Source organism: Penicillium argentinense, assembly GCF_028826775.1.
Source record: "Penicillium argentinense strain IBT 30761 chromosome Unknown utg000004l_segment0_segment0, whole genome shotgun sequence".
NCBI classification, from domain to species: domain Eukaryota; kingdom Fungi; phylum Ascomycota; class Eurotiomycetes; order Eurotiales; family Aspergillaceae; genus Penicillium; species Penicillium argentinense.
In genome coordinates this window covers 1,307,051-1,332,920 of record NW_026622663.1, presented here as the reverse complement: position 1 = coordinate 1,332,920, position 25,870 = coordinate 1,307,051, and the positions used below count along the sequence as shown (strand labels likewise).

The following is a 25,870-nucleotide window of genomic DNA, read 5'->3' as shown; positions in this document are numbered from 1 at the left end:
TTTCTTTTGATGGTGGACTGCTCCTGGTCATATTTATCACATCTGCCTGCGTAACTTCTGTGCACGTTGACGCTCCAACCAGACGTGCGAGTCCGTGGGGTACGCCCCTGCAGAGCCCAACTGTACATGAGCGCCACTCGTTCGAGAGGGGGGATGCGCGAAATATCCTCTGCACAGCAACTCTCCTGGCCATGCCCAAGTGTAGGTACATAACAGCAAAAATAAAACTTTCAGATCAAAAACCACCCAATAATTATTTCGCCCAGACTCTCTCGAAAATTCCGGAGGGACGCCAACTGCGCGTTGCACCAGACTAGGAGCACGCCAGTGCCACCGGACCCGCCGTGTGTCCGGTGTCGCGTCTCGATAGGCCACGCGAATTCCCCTTGCTTCGGAAGGTCACCCATGAGCCCAATTCCGTGGCTTCGTGACTGCTCTCATCTGATTTATCGCGTTCAATCTGCATGGGTTCGGGTGGAACGGCGTACGACCCCGGTGTGCACTGCCTCTGTTTACGGGGGGACTTACTATCGCCACGGGTGGCCGACGGACTGTTGGTTTACTTGTGGATTGTTTGTGGCAAATGTTGGTGTCTAACCTTCTATCGAGTTTCATGGGGCTCCAACTGTCAGGCCGCCGGGATCCGCCCGTCCCGTCCCGTGTGTCGTTGCCCCTCTCGTTCTATATATATTTTATTGCCTCGCAACGAACACATCCAAAACGCCAAAAGTACAGCAAAAGCAAAATTCTATATGCACAGGACAGGAGAAATCAAAGGACTAACCGCGGGAATAATCAGAATAATCAAAATAAACAATTCGAAGGGAAGAAGGGGACCCACGACCCACAGAAGGAGGGGGGAAAGGAGAAAAAGAGAAAGGAGGAAAAGAGGGAGAGGGAAGACCAAGTCTCCCTCTCCTGTAGGGCAGAGTATGCTGTATCCCCTAGAAGTTGAGGGTCTTTGGCATCTTCTCCATCTATGAAAGTCCAGATTCCGTCAAGGATACCATCTCCTGGCGCATCCTTTCAATGGCCCTTTCAGCATCGTGGCGCCCCAGTCGGGCATTGGGGGCGAAAAGACCAAAGTCCAAGTGGCCCTCGCGAACAGCGGCTTCCACATCGATCGTAGGCTGTTGAACATGTAAAAATTGCATTAGTGCCCGCTTGCCGCCGTCGGTGGACATTCGGAATACGTCACTCACCATGAAGATGTCTTGATTAACCGCCGTGGACGCCGATGGAGCCATCATCTGGGCCGGACCGGGCGCCGCTGCGGTGTCACCGTTGGTTTGAGACCCATTGGGCTGGTCAGAATTGGATTTTTCCAGATCGGCCAGATCGGCCAGACCGGAGCGCTGTATCGACTTGAATTTCACCCGGTCTCCATTCGACCCGTTGCTGAGGGGCTCGGACTCCGCCAGCTCTGGGAGCCGCAGGAAGTTGACACAGGTACTAATGCGTACTCCGGTCCATTCGGCAATTTCCATAAGAGAGACACTAGCATGTTCTATGCGGCTGATCTCGTTGATGTCATCCTGGATCTTCCGAGCGATGAGAAAGAGTGAGTCAGGTCCGTTATCCACGTTCACATCAAGACGCAATGGCACAATATTGACAGTCGGTGCCATCAGCTCAGACAATCCTTCCATAGCATGCGACCGATTGGCAAGGTATAATCCAACCACGAGTGGGGTATTCTCGTTGTCAACACTCCCTGTAGCAAAGACCTGGGCATGCACCCGAGCATAAACGGCCAAAAAAATTGACTGGACACTGAGGCCCAGGCGCTTAGCGGCTACTTCGACGCGAGACATGTTTGGCACCAGCCCAGGCCGGTAGAAGTGCTGGATCGTTCCGAAACCATCCAATTGTTTGTCTTCGACTTCGGGAATTGAGATTTGGCCCAGGTATCTTTGCCAGAATTGCCGCCGAACATCCACTGGCGAATGGAGGTGCTGCAGTGCCACGAGATCTGAGAGATCTCCAGAAACGGATCTCGATTCAGACTGGGCGTCTATGCAAAGCTCGGATAGTCGATCTATGATGGATGGAAGACTGACGGCGTCATAGAGTGCGTGGTGTATGTGCAGGATGATTGCTGTGCCCTCGGTTGTCTGACAAGCATGCAGCGTGGCTGGAATCGAACCAAAGCCTCGCTCAGTCTGCGGTGCAGAATGCAGCCTATGGAGATCCTCATACCAGAAAACAGAATTTTCGGTCGACTTGAGTATAACTTGAACAAATGGCCGAGTTTTGCGGTCGCTGGTCTGCATAAAAGCCGTTCGAAGCATGGGTGTTTGCTCTGCAAGGCGGGTCCATGCATTTTCAAGAGCGTGTCGATCCAGTGAGTCCGATGCCATATAGTAAAATGAGGGATAGAACACTTCTGGGTTCAAAGCGTGCATTGCAAGGAAATACGATTGCCCTGCAGTTGCAGGTAGAGCTCTCTGGATGTTTTCGGGAGCGATGCCGTAAGACTGAGCCAGAGAGATAACGTCGATTCCATGCAACGATTCATCCAAGGCATTGGCAATCTGCTTTCGAGTGAGTTCTGCCTGGCTGTTGTTTGCTGCTCGCGCCATCTTTTCGATTGTGCCCTCTCTGAGCATGTCGCTGACCGCAAGTCTGACCGTCTGTTTCTTGAGGAGCGCGGCCACCTTGATCGCACTGATACTATCCAATCCGAGTTGGAAGATATTGTCCGTCTTGTGGATCGAGTCCTCTGGCACCCCGGAAACGACCGAGAGAACGTTGCGAATTGTGGACTCGATAGGTGACCACTCTGTGTGGCCATTCACCCCATTCATCTGAGGCACATCATTCTGGGCGCCCTCCTCGGGGATATCTTGGACAACCGAGTGTCCACAGATTTTCAGGTTTTCCCCAGCAAATTCGACTGTTTGCTGAAGTTCTTCATCAATCACCAACGGCAACACCTCCCCCAAGTGCTCCAACAAAACGAAAGTATCCTCCTCTCCCAAAACACTTCCCCGACAAGCCACCCGACCAACAAGGTCATTCTCAACACCCTCAACCTCCACACAAACCGGATACTCAACATCGGATGCTCCACCGGTAGATTTGTACAGAACTGGCCCTGTACTTCGGCTGTCAGATGGTCTCTTCTGGTAAATAAACAACGTGTCGAAAAGTTGTTGCGATCGCGTGTTCGGTCTTGCTCGTCGCAGCGGGAAGTGCTGGTGCTCCGACATTTCGAGCAGGGTCTCCTGGACATATTTGACCAATTCCAGACGAGTGCCATGCAAAATGACACGCATTGCGACAGTGTTCATTGTGGGGAACATCACATTCTCGGAGTCTGCAACATTGCGACCGGAGAGAACAAGACCGAAAATGACATCCAGCTTCTTGACATGGGTGGCCAGAACAAGCGACCAGCAGCTGACAAGCAGAGCCTGCATAGTAATGCCGTTGCGTCTGCAAAACGCCTCTGCCTTCTCAACTGAGACTGGAAGTTGTTTCTCTGCGCGATGGACCGCATTTGATCCCTCTTCAGCGTGATTGCCAGGAGGGAATGACACCGGTGAACAATTGGAGAGTGTCGCTCTCCAGAATTTGAGCGAGCGATCACCGGATGATTCAAGAATTTGTTCCAAAATAGAATCGGAACGCGGACGAGCGCAATCTTCACCACGGTAGGACCGGGAAACATCCTCGTGAAGCAGATTGATCGACCAGCCATCGTAGAGCGCGTGTGCAATTGATAGGATCAAGTAACGATTTTCGCCATCGATAGCTGTGGTCAGAGTAAGAAGTGGGGACTTTCCGAGCTGAGTGATAGCTCTCAAGCGCTGAGTCTCGATGATTGATTCCACGTTCTTTCCACGCAGCTCCACAGACTGGAAGTCAAATGTATCCTCACTGTGAACGACTTGGGCGTAAGAAGCGGAAATCTTGGGATCCCAGACTTCAACGAAAGAAGTACGAAGAATTGGGTGTGATTTGACGACTGCTCTCCATGCTTCCTGCAGTCGCTGAAGATCCACATTAGGCTCGAGCTGTAGAATTTCGTGATTGTAGTAATGATGCAACTCCGAAGAAGACATCTCTGCCATCATAGCTTCCTGGATTGGCGTCGCTGGAAGAATTTGACAAGCACCTTGGGGAACAAGATTCTCCCGTTCAAGGAACTCTGTGAGGGCTTTTTCCATTTGACCAAGAAGAGGGTATGTTCCATTTTGCTCCACGGGCTTTTCGACCACCAATTGTGCAGTCATGGCCTTCACATTGCGGTGGCGCATGATGGCACTAACCGGGAGTTTGATACCAGATTTGCTTAGTCGCGATGACAGTTTGATTGCGTCGATGCTGTCAAGTCCAACCTCGAAGATCGAAGTCTCTGCAGAAATAGACTGCACATCCACTCCTGCCAGAGTCGCAATGATGTCGCGAATTGTGCAGGCCTGGGGGGTCCAATTGAAATGCGAGTCTCCATTTATTTCGGCAACAGGAGCAGACTCTACTTGTTCGACAGTGACGTCGTTGGTCTGCACAGGAGTCTCTTCTATTATGCCATTCATGTAAGGCAGCTCTTTCTCCGGGTTCTGAGCGAAATCAGACAAGACATCCTGGAATTGGGAGAGGATTTCCTGCGCTGCGTTCGAAGACAAAACACTTGTCTTTGCAGCCAGCGTGATTGTCAGAGACTCGTTTCCATTCCGAGCAACTTCGAATGCCAATGGATACTCGTGCTGAGCTTCGGAGTCCAGAGTGGTCCAGATCTTGCTGGTCGGTGACTCGCCATTCCCATTATCTCTCTGGAAAACAAAGAGAGACTCAAAGAGACGTTCGTCGGGATTTTTACCAAGCCATTTCACAATATCTCTCAAGGCTGTATATTGGAATGGGATGGTTGAGGCGTGGTATTCGTGGCATCTCTTTGCGACTTCCAACCAAGATTTGAGGCCATGCAGCTGCACATTGCTTGGAATGGTGTTGAACAGGGGACCAATGACATCAGCGATGCCCGGCACATCAATCGTTCGACCGGAGGCAATGATACCCAGAGGTGGCACGAATGAGTATTGTCGGTGAAGCGTCAAAAGCCAACAGGCGTGGAGAATTGCTTGCTCGGTGATATTGAGAGACCTTCTCAGATGATCAAGAGACTCTGTTGATGTAATCTCAATCTTCTGGACGATTGTACTGTCGCTGTCGCTGTCTGATTTGGGTAGGGGCTTGTTTTGGCAGTTTGCAAGGTGCTCTTTCCAGAATTCTTTTTCGGATGGATCTTTGCAAAGAGGACCTAGATGAAGAACATCCAAGAAATTGGGTGGGTTCGAAGAAGCCTTCTCATTCAGATAGATGCGGGCCACAAGTTCGAGTAGCAACCTCAAACTGTTGCCATCGTAGAGAGCGTGGAAAATGTTGAGACACAGCACCCGCTTCTCGGGAGAAACGATCAGTCCGACTTCCCACAATTGGGTCATGAGACTGTCGAGCCCGGAAATCCATCGCTGCAGCTCCTGTCGACGGGAACTTTCAATAGCCTCGTCTGATTCTACCTCCCTGTGGAACCAAGGGAGGGCATTTTTCTTCAGCACAATCTGAGCATATCCGTCTGGCGATGGGGCGAAGCGAGCCCGGAGCACTTGGACTTGAGTTTGCGCTTGGAGCCAAGCAGATTGCAGCTTCTCCGTGTCGACAGAAGCGTGGAGTTCGAAGGTGAAAGAAGAGCAGTATAGTGGCGTGGTGCTCGATAGGAAATGATATATAATACCCTCTTGAAGGGGTGTGCAAGGGGCAATCTGCTCGACGTCACCCTCCAGCACACCAATGCTCTCAATGATCGCGTGAGAATTTCGGTGCGCAAAAGCTTCAATGCCTTGTTTTGTATGTCTATGAAGATTTTTATAAGACACAGTGGGCGCCTTGGATTCCTGCAAGGCCGTCGCCAATCCAGCAACGGTGGGGTCTGGATGGAGGTTAGCTATATGTATTTCACACTCGACCACAACGGGATCTCAACTCACGCTTCATGATAAGGGACGGCTGGGCTTGGGAGAAACCAGCCTCTCTCAGACTTCTCGCAAACGATAAAACAGAGATAGAGTCAAGTCCAAGCTCGTAGATACTTGACCAAGACGAGATTGTTGACTCGCTGGACCCGATGAACGTCGCCAGAATCGAGATGATCTTCTCCTCTTGCGCGCTCTTGGCCGTCTGATCGACAGTCATCGCGGTCAAATTCTGAATGTCTTCAAGAGAAAGGTCTTGATAGATGGCCTTCAGAACCTTCATGTCGGCTTTATTGTTTGCCGAAAGAGGGAATCGAGTCATCGGGACCATGTGTGTGGGCACCATGTACCCAGGCATATGTGTATGGCAAGCAGACTTGATTGTGGACAAGAATTCACGATCTTCGACAGATGAACGAACTTCCACATTGCTCGCCTTCTTGTCTGTGCCGACCTTGGTGACGAAAGATACCAACTGGTCCTTTGATTGCTTTGGATGCTTGATCACCAGGGTAGCCACTTCATTTAACTCGGATGTAGATTGCTTGATGACTTCATTGATTTCGCCAATCTCAAGCCGTTGTCCTCGCAGCTTGACCTGGTCATCGATGCGACCGAGGAATTGGAAGCTATCATCGTGCAGGATTCGGACCAAGTCACCGGTTCGGTAAATGCGATCTCCCCATTCTGGCAGAGTTTGGAATCGCTCCTCCGTAAGTTCCGCGCGATTCAAGTATCCTTTTCCAACAAGGGGTCCAGATACACAGAGCTCACCAAGACCACCACGCAGAACCGGTGTCGAAGAGTTGGGGCGGAAAACGTACGATCCAACATTGTCAAATTGCGGTCCAATGTTGGAGGGTTTATCATTAGCACGCATCCGAGGAAGCATCGTGCATCCGATGGTCACTTCTGTCGGACCGTAGCCATTGTAGATGACACCATGCTTGCCCCAAGCATCGAGAATTTCTTGCTTCAGAGCTTCTCCGCCGGTGATGAACACTCCTCGGCACAGGGAAGGAACTTCATCAGGGTGCACCAAGCGAGCCAAACTAGGAGTCAAATCGATGTGTGTAATCTGTAGCTTTTGAATCATCCCAGGCAAATCTTCAAAGAGCAAATCGCGAGGGCATGAAGTCACACATATACCAACGCTCCAGCTCCAGTATTGCTCAAGAACACTGACATCAAAGTGGAATGAGGCAAACTGCAGCCAGCGCGAGTCTTCATCCCAATGCGGGGAGAAGAGCCTCTGGAACGCAAGCATGGCCTGCACTGCATTGTCATGAGTGAGCTCGCAGCCCTTCGGTGTTCCGGTGGTACCAGAAGTATACAAGCAATAGCATGTATCATCAGGTTGAATCTCTCGTGAAAGGGAGGGCTGCTCTGGGGAATAATGACCAAACAGCCCTGGCTCATCAAGAACCTGGACATCAACACCCGAGAGCTCCATAAGATCAGCCTTCCTCGCAGAGTTGCAAAGCAACAGCTTGGAATTGGAATCTCCCAAAATAAATTGCTTTCGAGAAATAGGAGCCGAGGGGTCGATGGCAACGTATGCACATCCAGCCTTCAGGATACCCAATATGGCAATGGAGGCTTCTGGACACTTGTCAAAGCAAATAGCAACCATAGCGCCTGTTGTGACGCCTTTTTCTTGCAGGAAATGTGCGACACGATTGCCATCCTCATTGAATTCGCAATAGGTCCAGACTTTTCTGTGTAGGTTATCGATGCTGGTGCCAGATGCGAACTCGAGAGCAGGCTTTTCTGGAACCCTTTGGGCATTTTCTTCGACAAATTGATGCAGTAGAGAGACTGAGGTAGGGATCGATTTCTCCTTAGCAGGTGTGACGGACAGAAGCTGGTTTCCAAGGGAAAGATAATCGTCGGAACTGGTGTCAGGTGAGAAGACAGTCTGCTTCAGCAGTTGGTTGTACTGCTCTAGAAGAATCTTGGCTTGGTTTTCGGGGACAATATCACTCCGGTAGCTGATTCGAATTTCAAGCTCCGTCAAGTGTGGAACCAGCTCGATCGACATGGGGTACTGCGAAAGTATTAGCATCAAGTTCTCCGCCAACGAGTTTAATCAACATACATCAATCCTTGTATCTTCATCAGTAACCTCCCAGGAGCGGGTATCCGTCAAATTTGAACTGAACTTCTGATACACAAAAAGTGTATCGAAGAGAGGCTCATCGCTGCCAAGCCATCGCTGAATTTGCGCCAACGGAGTGAACTGGTGCTTCACCAAGCTTGCATTCCTCTTGAGCGTGCGTTCAAGCAGCTCGCGATTTGTTCCTCCGATTTGATGAGGGGAAGGCACAGTAACCAGACACGGAAAAATCGCATCCTGGGCAGCCGTGGAGAGATTACGACCAGAGAGAACAGTTCCAAAAACAACATTCTGCTCCCCGGTATATGCCGAGAGCAATCTCGCCCACGCGACTTGTCCAGCAGCCTGCAGGGTAACACCGAGTTCCCTGCAGGAATCCTCAAGGGTAGCAAGGGACTCTGAACAACGAATGGAGCTTTCAAGCAATTCTTTCTTCTCGGTTCGGATGGGATTCAAGTCTGGAACCTTGGTCGGGTGAACTTCGGGAGCTAGTCCTTGCCAGAATTCCTGCGATGTTTCTCTTTGTTTCTGGCTTTCAACTAGGATAGGTCCCAGAGTTGCAGAGATAGAAGAAGGCTGAGCGAGAGCCTTTCCTTCATATGCTGACATGACGTCCGAGAAAAGCGATCCCAAGGACTGGGCATCATAAATGGCATGAAGCGCCGAGAAATGAACCGTGGTGATCTTATCTGCAGATTCAACGATGACTTCCCAGGGAGGCCGATGGAAGTTTTCGAAAATTCTCTTCTCCTGGATACTGGGGCTCTCCACGGCAGATTCCGATACTTCGTACCAAGGAAGCTCAATGCCTGGCTGGTAGGTGATCATAGCAAAAGGGTGTTGCTGATCGTGTAGTTGAATAAAGCCAGTGCGCAGCATCTCATGTTGAGACATCACTGTCGACCATGCTTCCTTGAGAAGACCCCGGTCTAATGGCACGGTTGACTTCAGAGCCATCCGGTTGAAGTACATGCTGCCGCTGGAATGAGCGAAGAGCGCAAGCATTCCATTCTGCACTGGAGTACAGGGTCGCAGGGATTGCACTTCTTCGGATGAAATTCCCAGTTGCTTGCAGACAGATGGCAAATGTTGGTTCTCAAAGGCAGAAAAGTCGAAGTCTTCTTCCTTGGCGTTCTTCTCGCTAGTATCAAGAAGCAAGGCGATTTTATCAATGGAAGCAGCCTAGAGCTCTGTCAGTCACAATCGGAACAAGATCCTATCAAGCTTGGGTAACTCATACCTCGAGAATATCACCTGCCGATATCTTGTAGCCGAGTCTGCGCATTTTCCCGGAGATTTGAACAGCATTGATACTATCCAGACCAAGTTGGAAGATTGTCGTGTGCAAAGATACAGCCTCCGGCTCAACATTAGAGAATTGGCATAGAATGTCGCGAAGCGCTTCTTCTTGATATGACCAAGGTCGAGTATCTTTCTGCGGGATCGTTGAAGCTCCAAGAGTACCATTGACCAGCGGCTTCCTCTCAAACACCTGCGGAGTCTTCTCACTGATAGCCTTCTTATCAGAAGCCTGCGAAGAAGGGTATTGAGTCGTATGCTCAACAAGAGCAACAAAGTCCTGTGCAAGTCGTTCTGCATCGGCACGATCCAAATGCGACGACTGGAAATGAAGGCAAATCTGAATGGTGTCATGTAGCTCATCGGGAATGACTTCGCAAATCAAAGGGAATCCCATGTTGCCCTCATCCGAAAGAAGCTCCCAATATTGCGGATCGAGCTCAGTACCTCTAGTTTGGAGGATGACCAGTGTATCAAAAAGTCTGGACCCTCCATTAAGCACGCGTTTCTGGATCTGACGCAAAGGAGTGAGTTGATGGGGCAGGATATCGCTATTGTGCTTCTGGGATAGCTTCATAATGTCGTCATTGGTTGAGGTCGAGGAGAATTTCACTCTCATCGGAAGTGTGTTGAAGCAGGGGCCGACGATCCGATCGGCTCCTTCGAGGGGAATGGTTCGACAACTGTAGACATTACCGAAACAGACATCCGGTGAATCGGCATAGAAAGACAGAAGTCTTGCCCATGCTGCATGGAAAACGTTCAACGGGGTCACGGAAAGATCTTGGCACTGGTGTTTGAATGAAGCAAAGGATCCATTCAGGTTGACTTGGATTTGTTGCGAAGCCGACTGATCCACTGACTCCTTGAGTTCAGGGGTGGATAGTAAGCTAGGCGACACACCAGACAAGTATCGGTCCCAGTATTTGTTGGATGTATCAGTGCTAACAGACAGCATGTAGTCGATGAATCGATGGAATGACGTTGATTCTGGCAGACCTTGGCCAGCGAGCAAAGTCTGAAGTTCATGCAACAACTGCGCAATTCCTTCTCCATCATACAGTGCGTGATGAATTGACAGCAATAGATGAGTCGCACCAATGGCAGGATTTGTGTATGCTGTCAGTGAGTACGGGAGTGTACCATCGACAGGAGATCGGACTTCAAACTCCAACTTTCTCTTCTCAACATCATAATCAATTCCTTGAGAAGAGACTTCAACGGCATCCCAGGGCAAAGATGCACTGTCCAGTACCACTTGTGCATAAGCAAACTGCTTATCGGTAGTTGGCTTGAAGCAAGTTCTGAGGATATCATGTCTTTGTAGCATCTGATCCCAGGCCGATTTCAACGCATCCATGCTCGTGTTCACGCGCAGAAGTAAATGATTGAAGTATGCGGAGTCGGCGTCGGATTTGGCTGCTAGCATTGCTTCCTGCAGAGGCGTGCAAGGGTAGACTCTATGGACAGATGCATTGCCAGCCTTGAACTCGTCATTTACTTCGCGAAGGAATTGTTCGTCAAACACGGAGCTGGGCTCTTCTGGCTCGGTGGGTTGATAAGACACATGTCCATTTGTCAGGAGTGTAGTGACTGTCGCCAGCTGCGCAACAGAGCTGCGTTGGAGAATGGTCGATACTGGAAGTCTGCCGAAGCCAGATTCCTGTAGCTTGCGTGACAATGAAATCGCAGACAAAGAGTCCAGACCGAGTTTGTAGAATGACGTGTGTTTGTGAATGCTCTGTTGATCGGCGCCAGTCACTGCGGACAACGCACCGGCAATGCGCTGCTCAACTTCATTCAGAGCAGCATCAGAGTCATCACCGGTGAGTTGAAGTGAGAAAGCTGCAAGTCTCTCTGGGCCCATGTTTTGAATCTCTTCTTGAATCCGTGCGTGGTCTCTTATGTAGGATTTGGACATGGGAATCGTATCCATCGGGACAAGAAGAGATGGGACTGAGGAAGTTGGGAGCTTTGTGGTAAGTTCATGGAACAGATCCCTGACGATGTCTTCGAGCTCCCCTGAGACTGCCGAATTTTTGGCAGCCTTTGAAGGGACCCAGACAGTCGCCAGTTGCTGTTGGTTAGTGATAGGGTTGTTCAGTACAACGGTGGTGGAATCTTGAACCATCTCCGACAATAGAAGCGCGCGATCAATCTCGTCAACGGCAACATATTCCCCAGAAATCTTGAAATGAGGGAGCAGAGAAATACCTCCATCCGGAAATATCCTACCTATAACACCGGTCCTGTACAGAGGACCGAACTTAGGGTGATCAATAAACCCTGCGCTCACACTGGCTGGATGAGAATCATGTCCCTGGTCATATTTATCAGTTAAGCTCGAGGATGTTGCTTCGATCATGCTTACAACTTGAGTTCCACCGAAACAGATCTCTCCAATCGCACCGCGCGGAAGCAATTCGAATTTAATCTTCTCTGCTATGATCATAGCCGAAGTGTTCTTCAATGGTGCACCAATGCTCGAGCAGGTAACATTCTCGTCGAGATTAGTGTATATGGTAGCCACACCAGACAGTCCTTCTGAACTGAAGCCTGATTTAAAGGTATCAGAGTCTCGTTCCCCCAAGTTTCTAATCAAGCGGGCGTTTTACATACCTTGAGAAATACCCTTTCCAGCCCAATCACGATGCACCTTTGCCTTCAACGGCTCACCAGAGGTGAGAAGATGGCGGACCGTCGACACGTCCTCAGGGGCCAAATGCGATGCCAATGAAGGCGTCAAATGCAAATGCGTTACGCTCATCGAGTTGACGATATGCTGGATATTGCTCTCTTTCAAATCATCAAATGCAGAACAGAAAGTTATTCCTGCATGCCATGCGAAAAACAAATCGACGAAAAAGCCTATTCATGATCTGAGTTAGGATTTTGTTTTCGCTTCGTAGATAAAGTAAGAATACTTACCAATAGATGTAAGGGACGACGTATGCATTAACTTTGATCCCACCGAGGCAGGATAATAATCCGCAAGGGCATCAAGATGGCTTTGCAGATTGTAGGAAGAAAAGGTAGCGTGATCCATCAGGCCATTACTGGATGACAGGGTTTCCGAGCAAGTAATATGGAACCCGTCATTTTTTGTGAGAGGAGCGGTCTCTTCAAAGCTGTCAAGAGAGTCGGGAAGGAGAATGTGCGAGATTGTTTCCAGCGCGGTCAGCTCGCTGGTTATGGTGGATGCCGATGGATTGACGATACAGAATCGTGCCTTCGCAGAGGCGAGAATAGACTTCGTGGATTGCAAAGAGCAATCATGAGCCAAGGGTAGAAGACCAGCTCCAATCTTGGCGAGTGCGAGAATGGAAATGAAAGAGTTCATGGACTTGTCGAGGAAGATTGCTACCAAGTCGCCGTTCTTGACTCCCACTTGCAGGAGATAGTGGGCTATCCGGGTGGACCGATATTGCAACTGGCCGTAAGAAATGCACTCAACGTGTCTGAGTTCGGTACTATATTCCCTTTGTGGCAAGATTTCAATAGCTGTTCGAGTGGGATCAACCAACGCAAGTGACTCGACGCCCGACACAAGACTTGGGAGATCGGTACGTGTCTCAAAGTCTGCATTGAGAACTGATAGTCTTGAAGAAGGCAGAGAAGAGGCAATCTCGTTGATCGATAATGTGGGATTGTCAATGAGAACAGAAGCAACAGAGTCAATCTGCTCCAAGAGAATTTGTACCTGCTCATGAGGTAAAATTGACTCTTGGTATGTCATTTTGGCTCGAATGTTGTCCTCTCTTGGCTCGAAATCCAGCAAGAATGCGAACTCGAGGAACTCTGCAGCACCGACTTCACTGAACAAGGCGTGCTGATCGTCAGAGTAAATGCTCTCCTGCCACACAAGGGCTGTATCAAAGAGACTTCGCTGCGGATCGATTCCAGATGCCTTCTTGATATCCTGAAGAGGCAGACTTCCATGCTCGAGGGACTTTCGGTTCATGTTCTGAATCGCCAGCATGAGATCGGTGACATTTTGCATCTTGTCAAGGTTCACGCGTGTTGGGAGCGTTCGAATGCATGGTCCAAGAACCGATTCTATGCCCTTCACTGGCAGTGTACGACCAGAAAATACAGTACCAATAATAACATCATCCGAACCAAGGTAGGTTGAAAGGATATAGCAAAAAGCAGCCTGGAAAACGGTCTGTCGGCTGACCCGCAAGCTTTGCGAAAGATCATTGAGCTTGGGCAGAGAGACATCCAAAACTCGACTAGCCTCCTTTGTGCTTGAAGGGACGTTTGTCTTGCTATGAAAGCTCGGGAACGATAGAGCGGAGGATCCTTGGAGCTGGTCACGCCAAAAGCGCGAGGACTCATTCGCAGACTCACTGAGCTTGTACTCAATGAAGAAGTCTGTGACCACATTGTATGCGGGTTTTGGAGGAATCTCCTCGCCAACCAAAATGCGTTGCAGATCTTTGAGGATCAGCTGCCAGGACCACCCATCATACAAGGCATGATGGATATGTACCAGGGCTCGGACACCACCATCCATCTCCTTCAGCTGTACCCGCACGGGATAAAGCAGATCATGATCCGATATCAAGGAGACATCGTAGTCAAACACCTCCGAGGTTTGAATCATCCGGTTATCAAGCTCATTCCATGTAAACATGGCGTAGGAATTGTCTTTGAGACCGATTTCCACAAAACCTGATCGCAACAAGGCATTGTCATGGAAAATCTGGGCGAAAGAGCCGTGGGCAGCAGAAGATGTGACCGACTGCTGAAATTCCAGCTCGATCCAATTTGAGTAGGCTTTGGTGTCACGGGCGGTTTCCAGAATCATCGCTTGCTGAATATGGTTGCACGGCTGAATCTCGCTAGTCTGCGCAGTCAGGCCAAGTGCCTCAATCCTTGCTGCACCAGCGTCGGCGACGAGTTGACGAATTCTGTCAAGGCCAGTTTGCGTGTCTTCTGTCGACTCGCTCGCCTCCAGTTCTTTCGCAAGATGCCAGATTCCATCCACGCAATCTGATTCTAGAATGCGCGCCACATCAAGGCGGATTCCTGCATCCAACAGATGAGAGGCAAGCCGGATAGCAGCCAGAGAATCCAGGCCAGCAGACACCAAAGAGTCGGTGGCTGGAACCTTTTTGCCGAGCACATCAGAAACACAAGACGCAATTGTCTCCTCAATCTCATCCCGGAATGCCTGCTGGTCCATAGATTGTGCAACATTCCGACGACGGACAAAGTCGGCTTCGAGACCCTTGCGATCAATCTTGCCCGAAGGTAGCTGAGGAAATTGGTCGAGAATGATGAACTCTCCGGGAACCATAAATCGAGGCAGCCACTGTCGACAGGTGTCCCGCAGTTCGCGATCAGTTGCACCTTTGTCGTTGAGCAAGACATACGCAGCCAGGCTGCCGCCGCTGACAATGACCACGGCACTTCGCACACTAGCCGATTTGCAGATGACATTCTCGATTTCACCGAGCTCGATCCGCTGACCACGAAGCTTGACTTGGCCACTGGAAATTCGGCCAAAGCACTCAATGTCACCATTGGCTGACATTCGCGCCTTGTCGCCGGTCCGATAAAGCCTACCGTAGATGGGATGGTCAATAAAGGCCTTGGCATTCTCCTCTGGTCGATTGATATATCCATCTGCAAGCTGTGGTCCACCCACCACAAGCTCGCCGATTTGGCCTATCGGGAGAGTCTGCAGTTCGGATGGAGCCGATTTATCGTCTGACTCTAGGGACATGATGAACGCAGACACAGTTTTGAACGGCTGTCCGATCAAATTCACGGCGGAGCTCGCATTAAAGTGCGTAGCTGCGGTACAATGAATTGCAGCCTCCGTCGGTCCATACATGCCATGCAGAATACCGTCTGAGCTCTCGGACTGACCGAACTCTTCCACAACGTGCTTGGTGAGCATCTCGCCAATTGTGAGAAGAACGCGAAGACAGGGCGCGGCGGCTCTCGTGCGCAGAAGCTCTCCTGCTACTGTCGGAGTCAACTCGGCCGCATCGACTCGCATTTCGGTCATGACACGGGAAATGTCCAGCAACATCTGCTCTCTCTCTGAGCCGATGAGCGTTGCTCCCCGGAAAAAGGGAAGAAGACCTCGAAAACGGACACGTCAAATGTGGGCGAAGCAAATTGCAAAAATCGATTGAAATGGGGTATCAAGTCATTATGCGCCAGCAAGGATTGGGTGGCAGCCAGATGGGAAATGCCCACACCTTTAGGGCGGCCGGTCGAGCCAGAGGTGTACATCACATAGGCCAGATCGGCCGGCGACACCGTCACCGCCGGTGAGGAAATATCCGACGTGACCACCTGGTTCACAACGTCCTCCACATTGATCGCTGTCAACGTGTCACTCTGGGGCACTCGAGCCGCCAGACTGTTTTGTGTTACTACCACCGATGCAGCAACGTCCTGCAGGATAAACTCTATCCTATCGGGTGGTGCGTCGGTGTTTAGGGGACAGAATGCTCCGCCGGCTTTGAGAATACCCAGCCAGGCGATGTACAGCTCGAGAGATTGGGGAAGAAGCACAGGAACCACTAATCTCCGCCCATCGTTCCCAGTTGCGGCGGATGCTTGGACAATTTCTGCCGCTAGCCTTGATGACAGCTGGTCCAAAGCGTGATACGACAAACACCGGGTGTTTCCATCCGCAGCCAGGAATTCGATGGCATTGTTGGCGTCGTGGGAGCCGCTCAAGGCGAGCTCGTGGAGAAGCTGCGGCCCTGGCAGTACCGCAGGAGAAGGGTTGGAAATCGACATGGCAGGTAGCTCGGTGGCAGGCAGTTCTGCCCGCATGCCAGACTGGGTGACCTGCTCTTGCACGATCTGTTTCAGCTGACTGCTCAGTCGTTGCAAGGCCGTCGCATCCATGCCTGTGGTGGAATTGAGCACGCTCATTTGGGTCTTGCGGTTGATAGTCCACGACAGAGCGGCAGTCGAGGACAAGGTGGAGGTAATTGACGAAGGAGGAGAAGGAGAAGGAGAAGAAGATGTCGGAGAGGATTCGTTGGAAAGGTGGTCTGGGAATATTGACTCTTCGACGACCACAGCGGTGTAATTGTTGCTTAAAGCACGCTTGGGATCTTCCTGGGCCAACGTCTCGTCCGTTCTGGTCGTACTGGGAGTCACAGGCTGTACAGTGCGAGCAAATAGATCTGCCTGGACAGGTGCATCGTTGAATAAAAAGACCGGAGATTGCTCGGTAGTGCACGAACTCAACAACAGGGCCCAAGACACGGCGGCGAGCTCATTTGGAAAATGCACAGTATCCACATCGTGAACTATAGCGCGGGCAGCGCCCTTGTCGCCGTCGAGGACGGGGAATTGGGTGAGACGATCCATTTGATGCGGTTGTCTCAGTCAATGGCACATTGTGCAGTGGCGCTTATAGATTGTTTATTAGGAGGGATGTGAGTGGCTACTCGGCCGGAGGTGTCTCCAGCTTGGTGGTCCCGATTTAGTGAAGGGCTCGTCCCAGGCAGCCTCTCGGGACTTAGTAGCACGTCTGCAGGCAGTAGCCGCGTGGAGGGAACTCGCAGGGCGCTCGCGGCAGAAGGGGGCCGTGGTCGCCAAAAAGTGAGGAGGGGGAACGAGTAAAAAGGCCGGGCGAGGAGGGGTAGCTGGGGGATTTCCAATCACACAGTATCATGGCAGTGAGTGCTGGCGAAGGGGCGATCCTGCTGCAGCACCGAGACAAGCGCCAAAAAGCCCCAAAACGACAAAGTGGGCTTTTCACCTGTGGCCCGTTGGACCGTGGCCAGATGCTTTCTCTTGTTGCAGCTTATTGTCGGAGATATGTTTGGTGTTTGGTGGTCGGACGCGACACTACTGCAGTCCACCCCGGTTAGCTTTGGCTTTTCATTTTTTTTTCCTTTTTTCATTTGGCCGCATTTTCTGTCTCTTCTGTGTCTTTGGCGGCCTGGTCGGAAATACTCACCCCGGTGGGTCTGCACGCAAAAAAGGTGCGGTTTGTGTGGTGGATGACGTACAGGTGTCGTACTAGTTTGCACGAGGATATCGGAGGAAAAAGGGGAAATAGGATTTTGGCAGCGCCAGTCTATGGGAATAGCATCGTTTATCTAGGGTCCTGGGTTCAGGGTCCTACTCGGAACGGCATGTGTCAGATCGATCGCGGAGTAGCCACACTTGGACACAATCTGATTGTGATGTTTGACGATCCCACGCTGTAAAGCCCCACGCTTCAGGAAACATATACGATGGGAAACTTTATACCGATGGCTCTGCGGCGATGCGACGGCAGCGTACCTGCCAAATCTCGCAGGCGTCTCCAGGGTCGGTAGGTAGGCCCCTAGTGTATACCAAGGTCTGGTTGCTGGGCGTGTCGTGTGCAACACCAGACTGGTCCGGTCAAGTTTTCCATTCCCCGCCATGCCAAGGCCGCGACTCGCCAACGGCAGAGCGAAATGCGCGACACCCACAATGGCCGCCTAAGTAGTCTCAACCGTGAGGTCCCTGCGACGCGGTACCCGGTATTCCCGACATCGGGCTACTGCGGATGGCTGATTTAGTCTTCGGAATGACTTTGGAGATTTACTTTTTTCCCGTTTTTTTCCTTTTCGTTGCTTTTTTCGCCAAGGCTGCATGCTCCCATCCCATGTGCAGGAACTGGCCGTGACTCGCAGCAAAGTGGAGTCCGCTGCAACACAAGGGTCAAAACGATAAAATAAAAAATAAAAATAAAAAAATTAGTTGGTGTACAATATAAATTGAACACTGCCGAAAATTGGTCATACAAAAAAAAACGAACGCGAAATCAATCTGTATGTGGATACTGATTGATAAACGAAACCTTGGAAATAATACGCCCTGTTATACCCAACGACTTCCTCGTATCCACTGAAAATATTTTTTGGCCTCGCCAAAGTTATCTGATCCGCTTCCTTCTGAAACACGGCCATCCGCCTTGGTATTGCACTACTCGGCGGAGTAATTTTTCTTTTTCCCTTTTTTTTCCCCCTTGGTTTCTTTTCTTGGTAACCAACCACTAGGCGGTGGGGCCTGAAACGTATCATACGGCACGTCAATTGCACGACTCTCATCGCCTCGATCCGACTCTGTCTATGAGAGAAATCTCCGGGGTGGAGCGTGCAAACTGATGGGATCCGCTCCTCTCTGTACATAACCGGGTTGGCTCCTCTGCTTCTGCAGAGCTCTTTTTTTTACCGACACCAAACCAGTTCGGAAAGCTTCTTTCTTTAGCTTGAGCTCGAACTTTCCTCTTCATCTTCACCTCGTCCTACACTTCCCGTCCCCTCCCCCCTCCCCCTCTCCTTCCGCCTCCGCCCCCTCCCTCCAGGACTTATTCTTTTGATCCTTGTCTATTCCTTCAAATGGAGCCCATTGCTCGGAAGCCCGAGCTGGCCTTCTTGAACAAGATGGAGCCGCGTGTGCAATCGACCCCGAGTCGCTCGATGCTGCGCTCGGCACCCGCCGACGAAATGCACGACCTGCTCTGCGTCGGCTTCGGTCCAGCCTCCCTCGCAATTGGTATTGCGCTCAACGACGCCATGGACCCCGCGCTGGGCCGCGCCACACCCAGCAACTTCAAGCCCAAGGTCTGCTTCCTCGAGCGTCAGAAGCAGTTCGCCTGGCACTCGGGCATGCTGGTCCCTGGCTCGCGCATGCAGATCTCCTTCATCAAGGACCTGGCCACCCTCCGCGATCCCCGCAGCAGCTTCACATTCCTGAACTACCTGCACCAGAAAGACCGTCTGATCCACTTCACCAACCTGGGCACATTCCTGCCTGCGCGCATGGAGTTTGAGGATTATATGCGCTGGTGTGCGCAGCGCTTCAATAATGTCGTGTCGTACGGCGAGGAGGTCGTCGAGATCGTCCCCGGCAAGGAGACCAGTGGTGTCGTCGAGTACTTCGTGGTGAAGTCGCGGAATACCGAGACCGGTGAGATCACCTCGCGCAGATCGCGCAAGGTGGTCGTCGCCCTCGGTGGCAAGGCCAAGATGCCGCCCGGTTTCCCCCAGGATCCCCGCATCATGCATTCCTCCAAGTACTGCACCACTCTTCCCAATGTGCTGAAAAACGAGTCCGAGGCCTATAACATTGCCGTTGTCGGTAGTGGCCAGAGTGCCGCTGAGATCTACCACGACCTGCAACGGCGGTATCCCAACTCGCGCACTACCCTGATCCTGCGGGATTCGGCTCTGCGTCCCAGTGATGATTCTCCTTTGTATGTACCCGATACCTTTAAACATCTTGGGCGGAGACCAAAGACTAACAATGTTTCTTTGATAGTGTCAATGAAATCTTCAACCCCGAGCGTGTGGACAAGTTCTTCAACATGTCTCCCGCGGAGCGCAACCAGCGCATCATGACCGACAAAGCCACCAACTACAGTGTGGTCCGCCTGGAACTCATCGAAGAAATCTACAACACCATGTACCTGCAGCGGGTGCGGAACCCCGACGAGTCGCAGTGGCAGCACCGCATCCTGCCGGAGCGTCGTGTGGCCCGCATCGAGCACCACAACCCGGCCCAGCGTATGCGCGTCCACGTCAAGTCCGTCAAGGATGAGAGTGCCGAGGGCAAGGAAGTCCTGGAGGTCGATGCGGTCATGGTGGCTACGGGCTACCAGCGCGATGCACACGAGCAGCTGCTGGAACAGGTGCGTTCTCTGCGGCCTGCGGGTCAGGCGGCATGGAACCCTAGCCGGGATTACCGGGTCGACCTGGACGCTAGCAAGGTCAGCGCCGATGCGGGTATTTGGCTGCAGGGCTGTAACGAGAAGACTCACGGTCTCAGCGACAGCCTGCTGTCCATCCTGGCGGTGCGTGGTGGCGAGATCGTCAACTCCGTATTTGGTGAGCAGTTGTCCGGAGCCCTGGTGCAGGACACCCGGGTCCGCGCTATGCTCTGAGAGGCTGGAAGGACCTTCCCCTGTCCCATTTTCCTGGGCCAAATTTTTTATGAATGTTGAGTGGGGAGCGACCTGCCAATATCCATGAAGGGGGGACGCGGACGCGGACGCGCAAGGAAAATAAAACACATGGGCTACGCATACTGCTTTCTTTGTTGGCTTCTCTTCACACATACCCCTTCAATTGCTTTATTAGACGCCCCGGAATTTTGTGTTTTCTAGATTGTTGGAACTTTAATGAGACGAATGTTTTTTTTCCTTTCCATTTGACATTTTTTTGCTCTGTGGAACAGCTACGGGGTCTGATGAGCCAAGACCTTTCCTCGGAAGTGGATTCATCTGCCGAAATCAATCTTTCAAAACCCTTCGCCAAGAGCCAAGAGTGTACCAGAGTCTCCATACATACGTTGCCATCTGTAACCGGCTTTTCCTCCACCCTTTGTAACACTTATGGTTTGTACCGAAGTTGCGAAATACCATTGTGTGTGGGGGGAGGGAACCGCTCGTTACTGCGTACGCGAATATGTTTTGACCAAGGCAGTACTCAGTGAGTCAATACAACCTGAATTACGACTCTGAAAAATACCTTTCTACTAACGAGAGCCAAGAAAACTAAAAAACGCAAGCCATCGGAAACCGCGCAAAACACGGACATTCACTCGGGGCTCGGACTTGTCGTCTGGTGTAAGCGATGATGATCCGCACGCCGATCGTAGAGGCAGAGCTCGATCAAAACCGAAAAGACCCTCCTGGAGGAACCCGACCCGGAAGCAGTTAGTGGACACGAAAGAATTGGAGTCGGCGCCCGCGTAAACCAGTGTACGTAGAAGTGATGGCTCCCTCGACTCCACTGTATAACTGTACGGCGTATGAGTGGTACGGTACAGCGCCGAGACCAAGCCACGGTGGGTCCCCTGCGTGGCGCCATCAGATAACCCGAGAAAATTTTTATCTGATCAGTTTTCCCCTCCGATCCCGGTTCCGTTGCCAATTGGGCTGAGGTCGCTTGTTTCCATGGCTTTGGCGCCTGCTAATGACCCGGCCTCTGCATCTTCCGTATGGCGCGTTGGGTTTCCTGAAGAATTTCGATCGCCTGTCACCGACCTTTTGCTAAATCTATCTCCAACCGGACCCAGTTAGATTCCGTCTATCACTTGCCTACTGTGTCTAGCGAGATGGAGCCCTCCCCTTCCCACTCCTGCTCTCCTTCCCCAACTGGTTCCTGCCACTTTGCCAGGCCTCGGGTTCCGACTACCGGGGACCCGCCTCGTGTCCAGTCTCTCGTCCAGGCCCTCCTGTTTGTCTTGGCCCATGCCCGCGCCTTGGTGGATGCAGGGGTTGTCCGCCGCGTGGAGGGGCGACTTGCACGTACATAAGGCAGTGACGTGGGATGTTGTATTGACAGTCAGTGTATATTCTACTCCCTCGTGCCTCGCTTTTTTGTACCCGAATTGATGGACTTTACCGTAGCTTCGTACAGTATACCCTGATACAACGTACTATGTACGGCGTACTGCAGTATTAGATGTCGGGCCCTACATGCCCCATTCAGACTTACCGGGCTATCATCGAGCTGCGATCCTCGCATATGTACTCTGTGGGTGAGATTCCCGGGTGCCTGACTGACAGGGACAAAGTACCCCGTACATACGGGATACTCGTACATGTGGCGTTTCTGCAACGCCTCCAGGGTAAATAATATGCTTGGCTCCCATTCGAACGGTCTCGGCAATATCGGATACTGCGCTCGTCGCGGATCAGGTCATGGTCTAATCAGATCAGGGTTGCATGAAAGAGGCTATTCTTGGTTGCTCTCTGGAACGCTGACCGACTCGGGATCGGTTGCCCACTGCATCGCCGTGCATCTGATCCGGCTCCAATATTGCTCCGGTGGCTCCTTCTCCAATGCCACATGGTACGTCGCGACAGACACGCCAGCTGTCACCGAGGTAGGTGTGGGTATTGCTGGGCCGTGTCCTCAGCTCGGGGCTTGATGCGGGAAAGGGCAGCTTTCCAGAAGTTCGGTGGAAGGGGTGGGCTGGTGTCGGATGTGCAGGAACGTCCTACATTAGTACAATGCAGTCACTCGATGGATCTTCGGTGCTCTACCTGTGTCTAAGGTTAGTTACCTTAGCACCCTGCAGGGTCTCCCTCTACCTTATCTGACGCATTCGAATGGAAATCAAAGTGTGGGGGGGGGGGGGATGACTCCCGGAGGTATTTTCCCCCAAGGGTAGGTCAGGTAAGTCAGAGACTCACGTGGTGCATTTTGTACGCTAATGAGGAGGCAAACTTGAAACACATGATCATGATCAAGATGAAAAAAAGTAATCATTATCTAGCGTCCACTGTACAGGCTCCAAAAAATGCACTCCGTGTTAATGACATAATATGATGACGGGAAAATAAAAAAGGCAAGCCACGCAATGCAACACCGTCGCTGCAGTCATACATCAGAAGGCCCGAAAAAGGAAAATAATGAGGCTGCCGAAGGATGTCGGAGTATGTGAATAGTCATTAATGCACTCCCAGAACAGCCAGCATACATGGCTTGTCTTCGGGTTCTAAACCATGCGCTCGGGGTCCTCGCCCGCCACACTGCGGTAGGCACCTCCATCGCCAGAGCGACTGCCTGCGTGCATGCGCATCGGGGTCTCATACATGTCGTGATAGTTGACAACCTCGCCACCGAGCATTGCTGAACCTGTCTGGCGTTTGCCGAAAATGGGAGCTGGATCGCACCAGAAGTCCCGGCAATTGGTTGCCACGCCGTGGGAAAAGGGGTTGCGAGGTCGTGCGGCATGTTGTCCCTCGCGAAGTCCGTCCCGTGCAGTAGCGAAGAAGGTATCGATACCCAGAAGAGAGGACCACTGCTGGAAGCAGCCGTGACGACGGCGAGGAGGGTGGGGTCGTGCCAGAGCCGGGTTGGGACCTTGTCCGGCGGCAGAAAGACCAGCTGCATCCAGGGATGTCGTGCCCGCTGTCATTGCGGAGGCAAAGGCCTGGGAGCTAGGGTAGGAACGATCGATGTGGTGACCCCGCATGTTCTCATATGTGGTCTGGTTGCGCGAGATCTGAACCAGCTGGACAGCACACAGCATCGTGACCCAGACCAATTGGAGAATGATCCAAATGTCGAGGACAAGTGTGAAGGTGTCTCGGGAAACATAGTCACACAGGGCGTCGTTGATGACGTTGCAAGAGGCGGCCTTTGGGGCTGGAAGAACGTTGATGTCTGATCAAATTAGTAAAAATACTCCTTGTCGAGGTCCTATAGGTGGACTCAGAGTACTCACATCGAACAGTAAGCTGCACAAACAAAATGATGCCGACTTCAAGGGAAATAATGTACATGACAAAGTGGCGGAGGTTGTTTGCTCCGACACAGTTATCGATCCAAGGGCAGTGGCTTTGAGAAGAAGTTAGCAGGTGGGTTGATATGCAGCAGGACAGATTCAACTTACTGGTCATGCTTAGCAACACAGCGACCGCAACGGCGGCAGTGTTTGCTACGAAGAGGCTTCCTGGACATGCAAGGGACGCAGAAGTTCTCTTCGTCGAACTTCCAGAGCTCGAAGAGTTGGTTGACCACCTCCCTCTGCTGATTCCGGCTGCTGATCTTGGGAACATAGCCTGGGTCCTCGATCATTGCGTAGATGTAGAAGTATGTTGTCAAGCAGTAGAATACCGTGAACAGAATGTTCAAGATCGGTGAAATCGAGTAGGTAGCCGGGAGCACCTTGAAAACGTAGCAGAAGCCAACCCAGAACAGTGAGCCTGCGAAAACACCTGCGAGATAGGGCTAATCTAGTTAGTTCGAAGACCGCTTATACAAGAATGATTGTGAACGTACCGTCTTCTGCAGAATGCGATACTCCGCAGGACCCTTGTTCGCCAGCTGTTGCGCAACCCACTGCATACCAAATAGCGTTACCAACGCAAGGGGAATGCTAAGAAAGATGACAACATTGCTGAGTAGCCAAAGGGCAAGAAGAATAGTCAAAAACGGCCAAAGGAAGAAAAACTTGGCCATGAAACTCTTGTTCCGAACGAAACTTGACAGGCCCATGGGCACCGCCTTCTGGCTACCATCCGGCTCATAACCTCGCTCGTTCAGCGCACGGTACCAGATCCGCAGCGTGTTCATCTCTTGGGCAACAGTATTCGGAGACTTGCCGTCTCTCGTCTTTGCGAATCGGTCCGCACCGTATTCCAACAGTTTCAGGACACAGGGCAGAGAACCCTTCACCAACGCCCAGTGAAGCGGGGTCAACCCGCCTTCATCCACTGCATTGGCATTGGCGCCCCATCGCAAGAATAGATCCACGCATGTCGGGTATCCCTTGTAAGCAGCCCACATCAGTCCTGTGTGGCCTTGCTGGTCGACCACGTCCACGGGGATCTCCTGGTGGAGCAGCAGCACGAGCAGGAACGCGTTGCCGTCGATTGTCGCGAGATGGAGAATATTGTATCCTTGCACGTCGGTCAAGAGCGGGTCGGCACCATACGAGAGGAGTAGATTGACGATATAGTAGTGGCATCGCTGCGCGGCCCACATGGCTGGGGTAGCCACCGACTCTCCACCCTTTGCGTTCACGTCGGCGCCCGAATCCAGGAGGAACTTGCACATGGCATATTGATTGTTAATCGCAGCCCACTATTATACAGAAGTAACGGGCAGTTAGCGGAATGGCCCGGTCATCTCCTCCCGTGGCGAAGATTTGATCAACGGATGAGGGGGAGGGCAAACAAACGTGTAGCGGAGTTATTCCTTCTTCGTCTCGGTGGTTTGCGGTCAATTTCTTGGTCGCAAACAGACTCTGCATCGCGCCAATCTCTCCAATACGAGCCAGTTGCATAATGTCCTCGCCTAAAGGGATAGAGCCCTTGGGCGCATTGGACTGCATGTTCTTTAGTTCGACATCGGCGTTGGCGTTTGGAGGGGTCGGGGTCGCCTTGCCAGTCGACGTCGACGTAGATTCGGAGGTCTGTCCCGCGGGACTACTGCCCTGAGTATCGGACGGTGAGGTCTTGGAAGACATGGAGGTGTGGTTTCTCGTGGACGGCGAGGAGGGTTCGGGAGGCTGCCGTCGGACGGGGACAGGAGTCGAGTCGGTTCGATTCCAGGAACTGTGTCAAGTGCGACGATCTCTAATGGCGCATCGCGAATCCCGTCGCCAGATGATTTCCTTCGCGTAGATTCCCTAGGGAGAATCGGGTTTGGGGACGGAGTGGACGAAAGAGCGGACTTTTTTTTGGAGTCGGGGAAACCTTCTGGCGCGGACACGCTAAGCCTCGCAATGCGGTGCCTGTGCACTCCTTGCTCTTGGAACCAGGCACAACGGAGAAAACGGGATGCTCGGTGATCTTGTGTTCCTTTTGGCTGCAGGGATGCCACTGCGGGTTTCTCTTCCTCTCTGTTTTCTTTTCTTTTCTTCTCTTTTTTCTAGAATTTCTCCTGGTTTTGCCTACGACACTCGCATTGCCGATTACTCAGCCGCATAGGCAGCCACATATAGGCAGCCGGATTACCGAGGTTTTGGGAACGATGAACGCGAATGCTCTTTCTATTACATA

General features: G+C 51.7%; 3 protein-coding genes across 3 annotated transcripts; 1 reads left to right on the top strand and 2 right to left on the bottom strand.

Moving 5' to 3' along the window:
* Window positions 1-977: 977 nt before the first annotated feature.
* On the bottom strand, window positions 978-16,740 carry N7532_003437 (uncharacterized protein; the record flags this gene model as incomplete). The annotated part of the gene is made up of 8 exons (XM_056615931.1): window positions 978-5,935; window positions 5,994-8,025; window positions 8,077-9,276; window positions 9,335-11,713; window positions 11,765-11,949; window positions 12,013-12,261; window positions 12,322-15,443; window positions 15,503-16,740. 8 exons carry the CDS (start codon window positions 16,738-16,740, stop codon window positions 978-980), a joined length of 15,363 nt encoding a protein of 5,120 aa, XP_056476288.1.
* Window positions 16,741-18,749: 2,009 nt separating this feature from the next.
* N7532_003436 (L-ornithine N(5)-monooxygenase) lies at window positions 18,750-20,293 on the top strand (the record flags this gene model as incomplete). Its single annotated transcript, XM_056615930.1, has 2 exons — window positions 18,750-19,606; window positions 19,672-20,293. The coding sequence occupies 2 exons, from the start codon at window positions 18,750-18,752 to the stop codon at window positions 20,291-20,293; spliced, it is 1,479 nt and encodes a 492-aa protein (XP_056476287.1).
* A 2,564-nt stretch (window positions 20,294-22,857) lies between these two features.
* On the bottom strand, window positions 22,858-25,335 carry N7532_003435 (ankyrin repeat domain-containing DHHC palmitoyltransferase family protein; the record flags this gene model as incomplete). Its single annotated transcript, XM_056615929.1, has 5 exons — window positions 22,858-23,528; window positions 23,590-23,702; window positions 23,758-24,095; window positions 24,147-24,950; window positions 25,048-25,335. 5 exons carry the CDS (start codon window positions 25,333-25,335, stop codon window positions 22,858-22,860), a joined length of 2,214 nt encoding a protein of 737 aa, XP_056476286.1.
* Between the last annotated feature and the right edge of the window lie 535 nt (window positions 25,336-25,870).